This window comes from Gallinula chloropus (assembly GCF_964237585.1).
Source record: "Gallinula chloropus genome assembly, chromosome: 15".
NCBI classification, from domain to species: domain Eukaryota; kingdom Metazoa; phylum Chordata; class Aves; order Gruiformes; family Rallidae; genus Gallinula; species Gallinula chloropus.
Window position 1 is genome coordinate 9,338,716 of NC_140100.1, and position 17,000 is coordinate 9,355,715.

Below are 17,000 nucleotides of genomic sequence, written 5' to 3' on the forward strand. Positions count from 1 at the left end.
CTGTTAGATGAGAGGGACCAGGGAGTGTTTTCAGTGTCCTAGTGCACCAAAAGTGAGACTTGCATTGCCATAGAGGGAAAAAAAAAAAAAAAAAGAACAAAATCCTTCACAAACAAGCAAGTAAACAACACAAAAATCATCCCCTCATCCATTTAAATGTCTGAGTTATTTAAACCAGAAAGTGAGCCTCCAGTACCACTGTTTGTTTTGGCTTCGTTTTATATAACAAAGGAAATTGTTGTTAAAAATGTAATTCAGATGTCAGCAACGTGAAGCCGTTCCCAACTGCAAAGAAGCAAAGCTGCAGGATTAACACTGCTGTGCCCAAAATTGCAGGGAAGAGATGAATCCTGATACAGGACACCGAATAAAAGGAATGAGCCATGCCAAATGTAATGGGCTTTGGGCATCTCCTGCAATGGAGGTACCACTCCGATCCCAGAGGTTTTTCTCCTGCCAAAGGATGCAGCGTGTAATAGCAAAAGCGTAGGGTCAACAATATTGGACACAAAACCTTGCCAAAACATCAGCAAAACACTGATCAGTGATTATGACTATTGGCTTATCAGCATCACTGATGTCTCATCGAGATTGGCATCACCCCAAGAATCTGCTGTTTGCGGATAAACAGGGCAATTTCTTTTCTTAGGCCACATTTAGTCTACAGAATTGGTGCATTGTTGCTCCTTGAAAGGCAAAATGTAGACAAAGTTAAAGAAAACTATAATCATGCTGCTGTCTTGACATATGAGATTGCTGGGAGGCCACCACGCCGAAGTGCTGGAACATACAGGCCACCTCAAAATGATTAGAGTCTTCAAGGACACTAGCGCAGCCCACCTCAAGTCAGGACAGGAAGAATTTGTCCCTTCTGATGCTTTTCTGGGTGCTGCTTGTCACTATAGCACAGCTTAGGCCATGGAGTGCAGAGCGTCAGCACGCTGGAACTAGGCCAAAGCAGCAAGAACGCTTTTCTGTCCTAAATTTGGGCTGAAACCTTTCGTAGCACGGCCAGGCTAAAAGGAGGTCTGTGACCTCCACACACCGAGCCAGCATTACCTTACAGACAGACCCCGTACCCTTCTCAGAACCACATCCTGCTCAGCAGGGAACACAAGGGCTGCAATGCCGCAACAGGTTTTATTTTGCTTTTTTCATGTTTCTCTTCCTCTAAACTTGGAGTAATAGACACAAACAGTCTCGCTCCTGCAGATCATCTGTTTGAACCGTGGCTGTCAGGAAATGAAGGTGGCTGAAGGCTGGTGGGGGGGGTGTTCTATAAAGGATTGTTCATTAGTCCTGCTTTCTTTATGAGCTTCTCCAGTCCCAAAGACAGATGGGTTTGAGAGTGCGGCCGAGCAGGGGACTCGCGTGTTCAAAGAAACGACAGGCTCCAGGCCTGCAAGGAATTCCTCCCCCTTGTCCCTTCAGATTAGGGGGTTAATTAATAACAGTTAATTAATGATGTGTCAATCATTATGAAGTGCATGCCTGTGTGAAACAAACTGCCCCTCCGGCTGATGAGCATTAAGGCCCTCCCTGGAGCTCTGTTTTGAAGAAAGCCCTTGTGACAATTTCTGTGAAGCCTGGAAGATGAGGCTTTAATCCTTTTATCTCAGGATTCACTCCTGGCAGGAGCCGGCCTCTCAGAGGAAACCACCTAGCAGGGGGAGTTCAAAACAATAAATTGCTGTGCTGGTGCCTTGAAGGTCTCTGGAGGATACAGCATAGTAACGGGTACTGGCCGTCCCCAACAAAACAGGGAACTCTGCCTGAAAGCATCTCAGAAACCAGGTTGTCCTCAGGGATGGAGGAGCAGGAACGAGGGGGAGGCTGTGGGGGTACCATCTCTGCCGTAAAACATCCCATGCATGCACCTGACACCCCACTGCCATGCCTGCTCTTACCATCACAATGTCAGGAGGGATGGGCATTTGGACACGAGCAGCGAGGAGCTCTGCTCTCACTCCCCTCTGCCAGATGAACGTCCCAGGCTCTTGGCTGCCGGGACATTCATGCCCATCTGCTTGCATGGCACCGTGCCTGCTCACAAGTTGTCAGACAATTTCACGGGTGCCAAAAGAGCCTGGATTTGAATGGGTGGCCTGGATATGTTGCAAAACCTGTCTCTCCTGCATGGCCTCGCCGCCTGCTCACGCTGCCCCAAGCTGTGGACTGGCACTGCCCCACGGCAGAGAGCGGACGCTTCACTGCAGCTCCAGGTGAAGCATCGGTGCCCCGAGTGCTACAGAAGGACATAAAAAGCAGCTTCTGTACCAAAATACCCACTGCACACCAAGACAACTTCAAGGTACTATGATACAATCAGCAGCACAAATGTCTGACTCTCTGGAGCAAAGGCATGGGAGGAGGAGGAATGCTCCCGGCTCCCCACGTCAGCGCCAAGTAGGTCAGGCAGAGCAAAAAAGGGCATGTTTTAGGCTAAATTCCCAGCTACTCAGCTCTGGTACCTGGGATCAGGAGGCTGCAGGAAAAGATGGGTTTCAACTCAAAGGTCACTCTGGGAATATTAGGCAGGCAATTGGGAAAGCAGGTTCTGCCCTGCTTGGACACTCTGATTTGATGGTGTCAGAGCCCCGAGATGTCAGGCTGGCAGCTGCTGTGGACTGAGTGGGACATGAAGGCTTTTGGTGGCACTGGGTCCATGCCAAAGGGGACAGCTGCTGCCCCCTGCCTTGCCTGGGGCTGGCACGAGCCCTCCGCATTGCACCCCATCCTTCTCAGCCCTGCAGAGAAAAAGAGGATTTTGCTTTAAGCTGTCTCTGCCATCATCAGCCCCGGGAGGCAGAGCTGGCGTTCAAACCACAGCATCGCTCTCCCCTCCTCCTGGCTGAGGCTCACTCAAGGCCCTGACACAAAACCTGGGCTTGCAACATGAAAGGCTGGAAAACCTCTGGGTTTTAGGCTCTGGGAACTGTATTTTCTCCTTAATAAACCCCTAAAGAATTGAATGCAAAAGAGGTTTGTCTGAAAATTTTGGTTGGATTATCGTATCACAGAGATTCGAACAGGCACAAAATACGGGGAAACACAGATACGATGGGTCGAAATTCTCTTCTTGTGTATCATGAGGGAGAATCAAATGAAATACAAGTCAGTCATACTGAAAACTAAAGAAAACCATAACAATCATCACTCGGTTTCCCCATATATCAACAGATTAATTTAACACCTTTGTTTCTTTTGCTGCTTCATGCCAGCTTATCAAAACTGGTCAAATCCCTGTACAGACCATGTGCATCTGTGGTCTGTGTGCTATATTTCTGCTCTGACAGAGCCATGCATGGCCATGGAGTTATTTGTCCTCTGGCTGGGTGACCACCCCTGCATGAAGAATTTGGACCACCGATTAGCAAGGTTTACAAAAGAGGCTTGAAGCGCTAACAGGATCAGTTGGATGCTGCTGCTGAGAACAGTATCTGGCTTATGTGCTGGCTTGGGGTATTTTATTATCCGTAGCGCATAATCCATCACTTTAAATTGCTTCTATTTACAACAGTTTTGCTGTCCCCCCCTACTCTCCAGCTCCCACACATTTTGCCGATGCTATTTACTCTGGGTTTCTGCTACTTCTTCACATGCAAATGAGTCTTTCAGGCTTTCTCACTTTTATTTACCCACATGCAGAACATCACAGCAGGATGGAAAACAGTACGTTAACAAGAAAAGTACTAATACTATAGAACCAGAGACTGGGGAAAAAATAAAAAATCAGAAATGTCCAGCGTGCCCTAAAGCTGTGTTATTAACAGCTATTATGGCTATTTTAAACAGACTTTTTTTTGTTTGTTTACAGCAGTGAGTCACCAATAGTACCATGCCAAGGGCGTAATTTGGACGTGCGATGTGTGCTTCGTCCTGAGTCTCTCAGCTTTGCCAAAATCCTCCTGTCTCGACCTGTGAGACACTGTTACTTCGGCCCAAGTCCCTCCTGAATGCCACCCAGCTTTCACATCCTTGCTGACCATGGGACTTGGCGTTGACTGAACCGGTGACCTCTGGATGTGGGTCCAGGGCCAATAAATGTGCTGATCTGTCAGAGCCATTTCACTGCTGCTTATCTCCAGCCCCTCAGGGACAGCCAGCAGCCCCAACTCAAGAAACCTGTAGAAATGTTGAGGGCTTGAAGGAGCTGGATGTTAAAAGAGCAAAAAAAATTCAAACATATTTCCATCCACATCCTCCAAAGTGATGGGGATGCCTGGAGCTATCCCTCCGTGAGATAAGGGCCAGGGGCACAAAGGGAGCAATTTAGCTCCATAAAACATCCAAAAATAACTCTTCCCAAGGGGGAATACAAGCATGGTGCAACTCATCTCCAGGATAAAGCTGAGCACGCTGCTCCAGAGAGAAAACGGCTTCAGCCTCTGGTTTACGCCACAACTCTTGCTCAAATCATTTCCCCTCCCTGAATTTCAGTCTCTTGAGCCTAGTTTAAGGACTATAAATTGTAGAGAAAACTGAGACAAATTCCCTTGAAATATTTCAGGGTAGCAGTATCTGCATATCCCACTGAAAACATTTTGGGCACATTTTTTTCCTGAGATTTACTAAGGATGTCTTACCTCACTGCTACACCAACGAGTCCCCAGTGTGCCAAGCCCTGTTACTTAGCAGTAAATTACAGGTTATGCATTTCATGCCAGCTCTTCCCTCGATCACGTTTGCTGCTTTTCTGCCGATATAGGTAAAGAAATAAGAAACTGAGGAACCCAAAGTGGGTCTCTGACTAAAAGAGAAAGCCACAGGATTGCATTTCTTAGTAGGTAGAAAATTAGAAGAAGTGGCTTGATTAAAATCAGACACTGAAGATGTGTCCTACCTAATACACTACAATAACACGGAGGGAAAAAAAAAGTAACTGGCAGTAACTGGCTTTTAAAGAAAAAATAAACACCAGCATGTCTTTGTTCCTGAAGACTAATTAGCAAGATTTTCTAAGTACTTAGATAGAAGGTGGCTAATCAAGCCGAGACATTTCACTGCTGCAACATATGACTGCCCACTCAGCTCTCCTTAAAAAGGCGGCAAAGGGCAGGTACAGTCAGTACCTGTGGCCATTTGTGTCCGTGTTGAGAACAAAAATAGATATTGAGTGTCGTGTCATCATCTGCTGGAGAAACCCCAACACATGAGCTGAAGAAAAATGCAAGGCTTGAAGTGTTTGTGCAGAAATACTCAGTCACAGAGACAGTGGGGCTGCTGTTCTGTGAGCAGCGGAGCTGGAGGTGTCTAGGGGAAGTTGGGTTAGAGGGGTGTTGGGGAGAATTCCCCATGCTGGGAAGCAAGATGGGGCTGAATTCCACAGACAAGGTGATATCCAGCAAAACATGTTGTCCCAGCCTGGCTCTGAGCAGCTCCTGCCCAGCTCCAGGAGGGATAACCCAGGGCAGCTTGGATTGGCACAGCACAACAGAGCTCGTGCCCAAAGAGAGGGAAAGAGGTTTGTTTTCCCTTTCCTGGCTGCCAGCATGGTGAAATGCTGCTGTCACAGACCCCTGCAGATCCTGATCTGAACGGACAACCTTTGAGCTACCTGGACTTTGCAGACTTTGACTCTGGGGTCATTTAATAAACATGCTTGCAGAATTTGAGAACAAATTTCTCCTGGGCTGGGTGGGATTGATCAGTATTTCAGCCAGCACTTGCTGAACTGTGGCAAGGGGAAATGCAGGGCACAGTGAGAGGCAGAAGACCGGTTTTTGCTGCTGTTCAGGACCATCAGTCAGGTTCAATCCTGACCCAAGGCCCCTTGAAGTCACCACAGAATTTTCCAATTTGCATAGATGAGATTTGGACTGAAGGCACTGCTGAATCCTAAACCACGGTTCATATTGAAATACTGAAGAAGTCTGATCTGATGAACAGGATTAGTTATAAAAGATAAAAAAAACAATTTGTGTGTGATGTTCAAAAAGTTAAAGAACCAAAATAATACACAGCATCCTCTGCTGTCCTTATTTAGGACAACATTCAGATCCCATGTACTATAAATGCCAAGTGATAGAATTCATCCAATTTAATTCAGATTTATTTCTGAAGTGAGTACAATCAAATCTGCCCGTCAGGTAAACATTTCGGCAGGGATTTGTTAGGTAAGAATGTAAATGCCCTTAAAAAGTCCAGCATCTCATGGATGAGGCCCACAGATGATCTGACTACTGATAGCTACGTCCACCAGCAAAGCAAGCGGTTCTTCTACACCACGTAACGAAACACCACCCCTCACAATTTTAAAATACACCTGTGTAAACTAAATAAAGGATCACCAGCTTCAGCCTCCCCAACCAGCAACACCCCTTGCACAGAGCCAGCATTCTCTGGTGACTGGTGCCGCAGCACAGCTTAGGCAGAGGGACCAAACACTCTGTCGCTGTACTTTGGCCTGTGACTGTTCAGCTGGGCTTCGCATCACACATTCCATCGCGCTCAAGTGTTAATCCTGGAAGGCTTCTAGCATAGCAGCTACTGTATGCATATCTCACTTCTCTAGCTGCTCAGAGAAAACATTGCAATTTGATTTAATTGCTATGTTGACTTATAACAGTATGTTTATACTGGATGCCTGCCAGCTGAAATGCAACAGGTTTGCAAAACGTATTTCCTCCAAACAGCATGATATGGGATGTAATAAGGAAAGCAATCTCTTAGCCACCCCGATCCTGCAGTTCATTTCAACTCCTCTGACTTGGATGCAGTGCTACCAGTTCAGAAGGATTACACCAGCCTAATTGATATGATAATCGGGCCTGGAGGCTGCATTTTGCAGGTACAACAGTCACACTGCAGCTTCGGAAAGGGAATACAACTGTAGGAAATTAAAGCGATTAACGGTTGTTTGTATTACCGTGATTGTTTGGCCTATTTAATAGCCCCATCAAAAGGTGCATTATTTATGGAGAAATCCTAAAAGGAAACCAAAGGGAAACTCAAAGAACATTTCTAATCCTTCATCGCTATGACATTTAAAAGCCAGCAAAAAGCTGTGCTTTGCCAAACAGAACAGAATATTATCTTCCCCATGACCTTGACTGCTGGATTTCAAGTGCCCAAAGACCTTTTGAGCCAAAAGACATGCTATAGAAAGGTTAAGAGAAGCTGAAAGGTGAGAGCGTTGGTTTTACTTCTGTAGAGGACTTTGCACTAGACTGTGGCTGCCCCGTTCATTTTGTGGCTGGCAATGGGGTGGGTTGTGTCTCCAAGGGCTATAGGAACCAGCAGATGCTCCCAGTAGGTAGCAAGATTTCTAGGGCAGTGAGCTTTGAGAGGGATAGCAGGGCAAAAAAGGACCAAAAAAAAAAAAAATGGTGAGGAGTGTTTGGTGAGCTATTTCACGAGACAATTGCCTGTGATTCAAGGAGCCTGGATTTCACGGCCCCAGTAGTCTCTTCTGGCCTGTTATTGCCTTGATGCTAATTGGTTCTACTTTATTAAAGACTTTAACTGTGAACTTCAGCTACTGAAACTCTTACCAATCCTGCACTGTGACTTATAAAAACCAGAAGAAATGAGATGTTAAAAATATCTGGCAAAATCTAAAGTTGGACCAGAACTGTCTGTTATCTCCCTTTCAGTCCAAGGCGAGTTCACTAGATACCATAGTATTTCCTCAAATGGAACAAATAAACCTCAGAGATTTCATAATGAATACCCTTTCTACACACTTCCACAAAGCAGCCTATAGAAATGGGAATGAAGGATGTCATTCTTAAACATACACCACAGGGCACTTCTCTCACACCTCCAGCAACAAGGTGCCATTTTCGATTCGATCCTATTTGCCTTTTCCTTAGGAACTGTAGAAAACTCTCCCAGGCTCCTGGCACCAGTGTATGCAGCAGGGATCCTAACACTGACTCCGCTGGAGCAGCATCTCCCCCTTGAAGAATAAAGCCTTGGGAGGACAAAACCAGCGTGTTGGTTTTGTTGCTGAGCCAGCTGTTTAACTCCACCAGCGAGCAGAAACAAAGGGAAACCAAATAAAGCTAGAAAGTGCATGTTCCTTTTGGACAAAGAAGCCAAAACCCCCTCGAAATTTATGGCTCTACACCATCCCTACCTGATAAGTCGTACAGAAAGCTATGGCTGCAGATATCAGCAATCACGTAAATAAATTTTATTATGCAGTACAATACTAGTACAGTTAGACACACTAATCACAGGAGAAGGGGAGGTTGCTATTTTTTTCCTGTCCCATATGGTAATAATTTTGTGTGATTGAACTGTTATGAGCTAAATAAAACCACACATTAGCTGTGAGATACATTGCAAATACATTAAATCTTCCCTGGAGTTTCAGCAAATACTCGCTTTTTCTATGATGCATTTGGAATTAGCAAAGGAATCTACACTGGGCCATAGGATTTATAAATAGATTTGGCTTCCTCCACAATACTTTATGGGCAATTATTTCAGAAATGAAGATGCAGAGCCACAAATAAATAAAATAATTGCAGATGATCAGGCTTTATTTACCGCTATCACATTTCCCTGACTGTTAGGTATCCCATTTGCTCCACTAGCCTGAATTAATGACCAGATGAAGAGTTGTCAATTGATGCCAAACACTGAGCACAAAAGGTACCAATGTCAGGTTCTGGTTTCCCCATTTCCAAATCCTGCCCAGGCCCTGTGCTCCCTGGATCAATGCAGCGTGGATGGGGAGGCTGGGAAAGGGCAGTGGGAGTCAGATGAGCTCTGCAGGGTTTCAAGGACCCTTTGCTGTGTCTCTCCTGCAGAAGTCACTGCCCAAGATCTGGTCCCCTTCCACTGACAGATGCCTGGATAAGTCAGGGAAGGACTCGCATGGTCTCCTGTCTGCCACAGTCCTGCTCAAACAGGTGTTAAGTCAGCTGGGAAGATGCCCAGTGCTGCTGTGTATTGCAAAAGCAGCTTCTCAGGTAGTTCAGATCAATCAAATCCTGGGCGAGACTGGCCTCATGTCAACACCTTACCCCCCAAGTACCTCATGTCTTTCAGCTTTCAGTATGTCAGATCCCTGGCAGGGTGGGAAATTCTGGATTATCAATTTTCCTTGGGATCAGGCCTGAAATCCTACCCCCTGCCAAGTACTGACTGAGTGAACCAAAGTCATTTGCAGCTGGGCACTCAGTGCTATTTAGTGACTGTTTTACCTGGGGTTCATGAAGAGGGTTGCCTGTGCAAAGAGGCTTATCAGCTCAGAAGAGAGAACAGAGTAATTTCTGCTGTTTTGAAAAGCCATGCAGCTAATGACATGGTAACAACCAGAACACTTAGGTTGCAGAGAATGGAGATGTCCTGACTATCCTCCAAGGGCTTCCTTCAGTGAGCTGATCTCAGAAGTAGCTACCAGGATGGTATTTTGTGGTCCTCAGATTAAGCAATTTAGAAAAAAATGCTCTCTACACCCATAGTCCTGATGGCCAGAGACGTCTGGCCCTGATCTAAGAGCTCTCTATAATCTCCCATCCTGGGAAGGCACACCCAGCTTTGTGGAGCTTGGACCAGCAAAGAAGGAGCATCAGAAACAGTCCGAGAAGGTGTCTAGGGTCTGAAGAAAGTGCTGCAAGAAGCCTCATAGCTTTGAAGCCTGGTTTGGGTGGGTTTTTGGGGTTTCTTTTTTTTTAATTCTAGACTGCTTATTCCTGTATAAAGAAATGATGGTGCAAACCTCTCCAAGAACTTCAACAACAGTCCCTAAGCTGGAGAAAGAGGGACCAGAGGCTAAAGGAAGATTTACACTAGCTGAGCATCTGGTTTCCTGCTCCCTGTTATCAGAATGAAGACAAATGTTTGCCATCATCACTGATGGTGATGCTCAGCCCAAACGCAGCAGCATTGCTAAGGTAAGGTGTGGTGTCCAGAAACACAGCTGCCAAATGCTCTAATGCTGCTCCTTCCAGCAGTGTCTGTAATGCAAAGAGCAATGGGAAAACGGGGTGTTTCTGCCCTTCAAATCAAGCAAAGGGAATGATTAAGACATCATCATTTTCTGTTATTGTCCTAGTGGATGGTAGTAATTGCTTCTACACAGGAACGTGGCTACATGTCTATTGTCATCCATCATCTTGCTAGGGCAGTATATAGTACAGTAGAGAAGGTACACTCTTGATTTGACCTCATTAGCATTCCCAGAATTACAATGTCATACCAATGATAAAGATTGAGATTATCTGCATCTCAGCAAATGGAGAAGAAACAAATCACACACTACATTAAAAGCCAACAGTGCAACCATGATTCTGCCAAATGCTCAAAGGCTGTTCTTGGCTTCACACGTGGGACAAGCCACAATTAAGAATCGTGCCTACATGCATCCAACTCGCAGATACAGGGGCCAGACCCACACGTTGGTGATGAGATGATCTGAGTGTTGGGGAAGAGAGCAGAGAGAGGAAGGGAAGATGTTGTAGATGCTTCCTCACACCACCTCCCCTCTGGCTGGTCAGTACTACCTCTGCTTCCTCTGTCCTCCCCCAGGCAATCCGTGGTCCACCAGAAATCTGGAGAAAAATGCATGCGATTTGGTGGAACAACACTGAGGCCTGAGGCCTTCACACACATGCCTCATGCTCCCTGGAAGTTCACGGGATTTCCTTCTGATTCCTGGTGCAAAGGCACCTAAGGAGGGTTATCGCTCACACTTGGATCGGAGGAAAGTGGGACCCATTATTTGACAGCCATTATTCTGGCAGCCACATAAAATCAAATTGAGTCTGTATTTGCCTGAGGTCAGACTATAGCAACATCTACAGCCAAACAGGGAATTTCCCAGTCTCCAGCCAGCATCTTACCCCTGAGCTGTGCTCGCTGCTAGAGCTCTAACACTACGCCAGCACATACTCCAAACCACTCGCTCTCGGTTACTTTAGTCTTTTATGGACCATCTTAGAGGAAATTAACTCAAATTCCCTACAGTGGGAACAAAAGAAGGAAATGAATTTATTATTCCAGTGGTACCCTTGACACAGATACTGAGTAGCTTCATTAAACATTTTGCAGCCCCGAGTGTCTTTGCTAAACCCTCTACAATAACCACGGAGTCATTTTCCTTATTACAACACAAACATACAGGTCAGGATTCAGAACTCATTTACATCTGCTTTGTATCTGAATAACTTCCCTCCTCTCAGTGGGATCTGGGCAGGCGCAAAGCACGGCTGAGCAGCCCACTCCTTCCCTTCCTCTCTAGATTCATTACCTTGCAACGCCACGCTCAGACAAACTGCTTTTCACAGAGTCAGCACAGCCACAGCCAAACGACTAGTACAACCCCTTAATACAAACAACAATAAATCAACGGATTAAATTATAATTTAAGAGACAAATAGCGTTTAGCTCTTCCCAAAGCTGTTGTGCTGAACCATCTCTGGTCATACTCCAGAGGAACACTGATAAAACTCAGACCTGCACAGTATGTTGACATAAGAAACGCTGAAAATATCCTGTATTTCTGAAGGGAGATTTCACAGAGACCTGACTGAACAACATCCCTGAGAAGACTGTACTGCATCTGAAGCCTCCTCAGTATCTCTCCAAAGACCAGCCCAACAGAGCAAGGTTTCAACAGCCCCTGAAGCTCTCCATTCAGCAGCAAGCCCAGGAAACAGACATGGCAACCTTGAGAGGTCCCACAGCGAACTTTCAACTGCTTAGAAAGCAGCAACAGGTGACCTGACCACAATTTCACTCCACACCACAGACTTTTCTTTCTTTACTTACTTCATCGGCTTGAACAGCGCTTGTCCGTAATTCTGGAACGTCATGATCAGCTTCAGCTGGGTGCCTCCTGATTTCATTGCTGGGGGAAAAAAACAAAAATGGCTTTAAAATGTGACATGGGGACGTACTTACACTCAGTTTCCACTAAATGAAATCATCTTTCGTTTGCTCTGTATTAGCTTCAGCACCCAGCATGGCCATTTCAACAGGCCAACAGGTTATCCAGCAGGTGGAAGTACAGGGGAGGACCCTGAGCTGCCAACTGGGACTAAAAATGGATTGCACTCCCCAACGTGTCTTTGTCTTCTTCAGTTGACCACTATGGGCTCCCTGAGCACCCTGACCGTACAGACCACTGGAGTCTTGTTTTCTCCAGCTTCCACGGCTTTTGGATTTCCTTTTAACAGGAAAACCCATATTGGGAAAGAAGATGGGGTACTTCTGAAGGCAAGCGCAGCTGGGGCATACAATCCAACATGCAGCAGACACCTCCTTAATTAAAAGCATGAGCAGATACTACAGCAACCTCTGATCTCTGCTGCGATGTTAATAATTGTGGCTGAGCAGCAGAGACATGTAAATGCATCTCCTCTGTGCACAATGGGTATGTATCTGAGCCCATCCATGAACTTCAAGGGGCCCTGAGGTGGCTCGTAGGCGAGAGCGGAGCTGTGCAGGGCGGGTGGCCGGCTCTGCTGGGCGGGTAGGAGGTGGCACGTGGAGGTGGCAAGGGCCACAGTCTCCTCTACACACCAAGGGCCATCTGGGCTCAAACAGAAAGCGTGCTCACTTGCCAGACAGAGCTAATGGGCGTTTAAGACTGACGTGTCTTCATACCAGTCTAAACAATTTGGACAATAACATGTTAATGGGCAGATTTTAGTGTTCCTCAAGTCAGACCGGATTTTTTTTTTTAATATAAGAATTCATGAAAATGCACTTTGCTTGATGATAAGGCTACTTAAACCCAATAAATACATACTTTGGCAAACCACCGGTTTTTTTACCTTCTCAATCAAAACTGCTCTGAATAAGTGAAGTGACCTGTACCCTGACTCCCTAATTCACTTCTGCACTCAGAGAGGCAGGCCACGGCAGTCGTGTCTGTGTGGATGAGTCAGTCCTTTAAAAGTGCTTCCTACAAATGATCAGATAATCAATCCCTTTCTTTACCCCTCTGACAAAACCCATGTCAACTGGAGAACTACATAAATGTCAAGTTACCTTGCTCTGTAAATTTGGGCTTAGAGTTGCCCTTTTTCCACCTATAGAGCTTGTACTTTCTTTCTTCCCTCTAACCAATGCCATTAGCTGCACATCCTTTTAATTACTCATCTCTGTGCCTTGTTACTGATAGGTCATCAGCTCTCTTTCGGCACTTGTAATCTATATTTTTGCAACAAAATGCTATGCAAATCTGGTCAGTGTAATTATACTTCTCCTAGAATAAAATCCCTCCTGCCTCGCTGTTTTGCTGACCCCAGCCTTCTCCTGCATTTCCAGTTTATCCCAAAGGAAAAAATAAATAATTAGAAATTAAGGGGCATTAAGTAACTTGCAGTGAACAGGTAAAGCAGAAGCATGTGTTTTTCCCATACTGAACTCCCTCTCTTGCAGAGATCAGGCCAGTTGAGCCACCCCTGAGGGAAGAAGGACCAGTAAGCATTTGCATTCCCAGCCCAAGCCTAAGGGTGATGAAAAGCAGCAATCCTTCAGCCAAAATTCTGCATGAGACACCCTAGGACCACCAATGGCCATGCCAAGGGCCACCCACCACCACCTTCTGCCGAAGGCATGGGGTTTGCCCAGCATTTTCACCCCTGCTCACATGTTCTGTCTCCATTTACATCAGTAACACCAGCCTCCTTTCTCTCAGATACAATTCTGCCCACCTCCACTGACCTCATCACAGCTGCCTGCAGCCTGCTCATACCAACTACAGAACTAATGCTTTTTTTTTCTAAAATCGATGTATTTTATGCTTTTTCATTCAATTCTGAGGAGCTCAGGACTTGGAAGTTGGCTCGATCTCCCCCATCAGACACAAAATAGCAAAGATTTGGTAAATCTATCAGAGAAAAGGGAAGGGTAGAACCTATTTTGAGGTGCAGCGAGGACACTGAGCATTTGGGAAATCACAGCAATGCAAAGAAGAAAAAAGGATGCTCCAGCATGCTATTTTTCTAAGCATAAAGTTTCAGATACACTGAGAGGACTGGTTTCTCAGCAAATTGAAGCCACTTGACAGATAATGATTTTGTTAGCAGCCGAACTCAACAATGAGTGTGTCATCACCAAGCAGGGAAATGCATGAAGAACATTAACAATTCAGAGTAATTCTTCCACGAGACACAAAGGCCTGGTTTCCTGACAGAAGGAATTGAGCTTAAGTTAAGACAAAAACATCTCCCTGGTCTTTTTAGATCCATCTTATTGTGTTGCCTTAATTGGCTGCAATAGTAGTCTCAACTGAACACAAGTTTTGCTGGCATGTTGTCCCTCCACTGCAGCTAGGAGTAAACTTTGGACTTCCCAAAACCAGAGGGTGACATTGGTGGACATGGTGCCCTAACAGCAGAGCACTGGAAGCCGTAGGTGTTGTGGACAACAACCCATGTAGAGCTCCATGTTGGCTTCCTTCCACATCATCCGAACTTGTGTGCAGATGTTCACCCTTTGGCTGCTCATCCAGTGCTGGTCAGGCTGGAGGTGACTTGTCCAGACCAGTGAGAGTCTAACATTGGAACCCCTGCAGAGAGGGAAGCATCTAAGCTCACACTGTTCCTCTGAATTCAAGAAGACCCTTCATGCATCTCTAAACTAGGCAGACTTGGGAGCAGTCCAGGGTACCCAAATCTTGGGGGTGACACTGCCAGAAAGGAGCAGATCCCATTGGAAAAGGTTCACTCAACCTCTAGGTCAGATTACGTCCCCTACCCAAAGTCAGTGTGACATTTGTGCACTGGCTTCCTTCCCATTTTCTGAGCTGTGTTCCCTTGGGAAGCTCCCTTTCCTGCTCAGACCTCAGGTAAACACATCCTTCTGGCCATCAGAGTCAAACAGCAGGAGCCCTGTCATCTCCCAGGAGTGTATCCGGAACAAACATTGTTTGCTTACTCAGAGATGCCCTTGTCCCTTCACCTACTGCCCACAGCAACATTTCAGAACTGATAATACCCAGAAGCAGCATATACATTATTCCAAGAAACTGGAGGATGCTCCAGCACTGCAGTCTGTCACATCAGTGATCAGCTGGCTTAGGTATTTTTAAACAGCCCTTGCAGCATAAGGCTGTACTGACTCCAAGGGAAGCTCTAGTCACACTCTGAAATCACCTTTTTTAAGGTTTCTGAATATACTGTAACATCACAGGCCAAGAACAGCTCTGTAAAAGACTTTATATACCTGCTAGTTCCCAGCAGGTACCTCAAATCAAGTCTCATACAGCTCCTGGACATACTGGCACAGTGTTAAAAACAAATCCCAATACAATCATGACTTTTTATCTTCAGGCAACTCGAAGTCTCTCTTTTCCCCTCAAAGCAGAAGGAAATGGAAAGTAGTGTTCACCTCACCGTTAACCCAGCTCAAGGCTTTGCTTTTGGGTGCAAGAAAAAACCTTCCTGATTTTAGGAGGCTTCACAAAAAATTCCCTGACTTATCTTTTTGCTTGAGTGTCTGTGGGATTAGAGATTTGTCCAAAGGCCAGTGAAACTGGTGGGATTCCTTCTGTTTCCTCTGACAGAGTTTGGACCAAGCCTCCAAAGCCCCCTGCTCCATTTATGTGTACGAGCCTGCTGTCATAGCCATATGCCATGGCTGCTACTTCCCCCCTCACCAACACAGGACCTGAATTCCCCTCCAGATCCACAGACACCATAAAGGATGCACTACCCATCATCTCTCAATTACCTTTTTATAACTACAGGGTTTCTGAATCTCTTCCAAAGCACCTGGTCCTAACCCCTTGTAGAGACCCACCATTGCCCAAAGGGATTTAATCCAAGAAGATTTGGAATTTGAACTGATTTGGCTTTCCAGCTCCTGTTTGGCTGCAGGGTAGCCTTCATCCTACTGGTTTGTCTAGACTGTGCAGTCCTCTGATGGAAAGCAAGAGTCCCAACAGGACCTCTGGGCTGGGCTTTAGGGTCAGACTCCAGCAAACATTAAAACACGTGTGCAGTTGTGCAAGGTGAGCACTGAGCAGGGCGATCCAGTCACAGCCTGGGACACAGCTCACGTCTGAAACAGAGGACGTGCAGATCCATTTTGGATTCCTATTTATAGATCAAGTTTAAATCTAACAAAAACACATTGATTGGCTTTAACAAGTAATACGCTGCCCTAGGCTGGAAAAGTGGCCCCGGATGAGCTGTAAAGAACATATTTCAAAACAAATTCAAGCCCTCATCATCTCTTTAATTTGTTCTTGTTCAGCCAATTCTGCTAACTCGCTTTTAAAGACCTTTCTTGGTTTACTCAAGAGCCTGAAAGACTTCTGGAGGGGAAGAGATCTGTGAAATCATTTGGAGGCTTTGTTGTACGTTTTCAGGTCCCCTCCTTTCATCCGGAATCGTACGTTAGATCAATCTGTCAACTCAAGGAGGATTCGTGGCTTCCTCACACAGTCAATCAATGGTGCTACATCTCAATGGGTTCTGCATGTTCTCACCAGCACTCTTCCCCTTCCTTTGGGTGAGATTTTTATCATTTCCTTTAGCACCAGAATTTAAGTTCACTATTTAGCATCTTGTCTTTTCCCCGGTTCCAGCTCCCACCCCTGGCTTGAGCAGAGTCCACCTTCGCTAACTGCAGCATTTATTCTCTGCGTGGGTAATCTTGCATGCATGCTTCCTAATTACTGCCTGTACAAACTAAAGGCATCGCAGGTTCAGAAATTAACTCAGGTAATGTTTCCAAACCTTTCCCACCAAAGAATCTAAAGAACCCTAATAAATAAAACCCAACTAAAGACAGGAATTAGAAAATCCTATTCCGCTCAGCACAGCACAAGTTCCTCTGGACAGCAAGGCAAGCAAGATCAGGACCGTACTACGGGCCATATTGGTTGTTAAACTGCTGACAGTGCTGCCACAATTATGCACAGACGTCTTGTAAATATGAAAGAAAACAGCTAACGATGGTTATTTATGTGTGTGATAAACAGTTATGAAAGGCAAGGGAAAGGCACGACTGCCTGTGTGCCTGCCTCTTCCGAAAACTGGGTTTCAGCGCTCAGCGGAAAAACAATTCTCTCTGGGCTCCTATTTATGGCA

The 17,000-nt window shown here is 45.8% G+C and overlaps 1 protein-coding gene across 1 annotated transcript in view; it reads right to left on the minus strand.

The window, feature by feature from the left end:
* FAM20C (FAM20C golgi associated secretory pathway kinase) overlaps window positions 1-17,000 on the minus strand; it is a 58,558-nt gene that overhangs the window by 35,355 nt on the left and 6,203 nt on the right. The window contains exon 3 of the mRNA XM_084270973.1: window positions 11,725-11,803. Coding sequence (XP_084127099.1) covers window positions 11,725-11,803 — 79 coding nt within the window. The remainder of the gene's footprint in view (window positions 1-11,724; window positions 11,804-17,000) is intronic.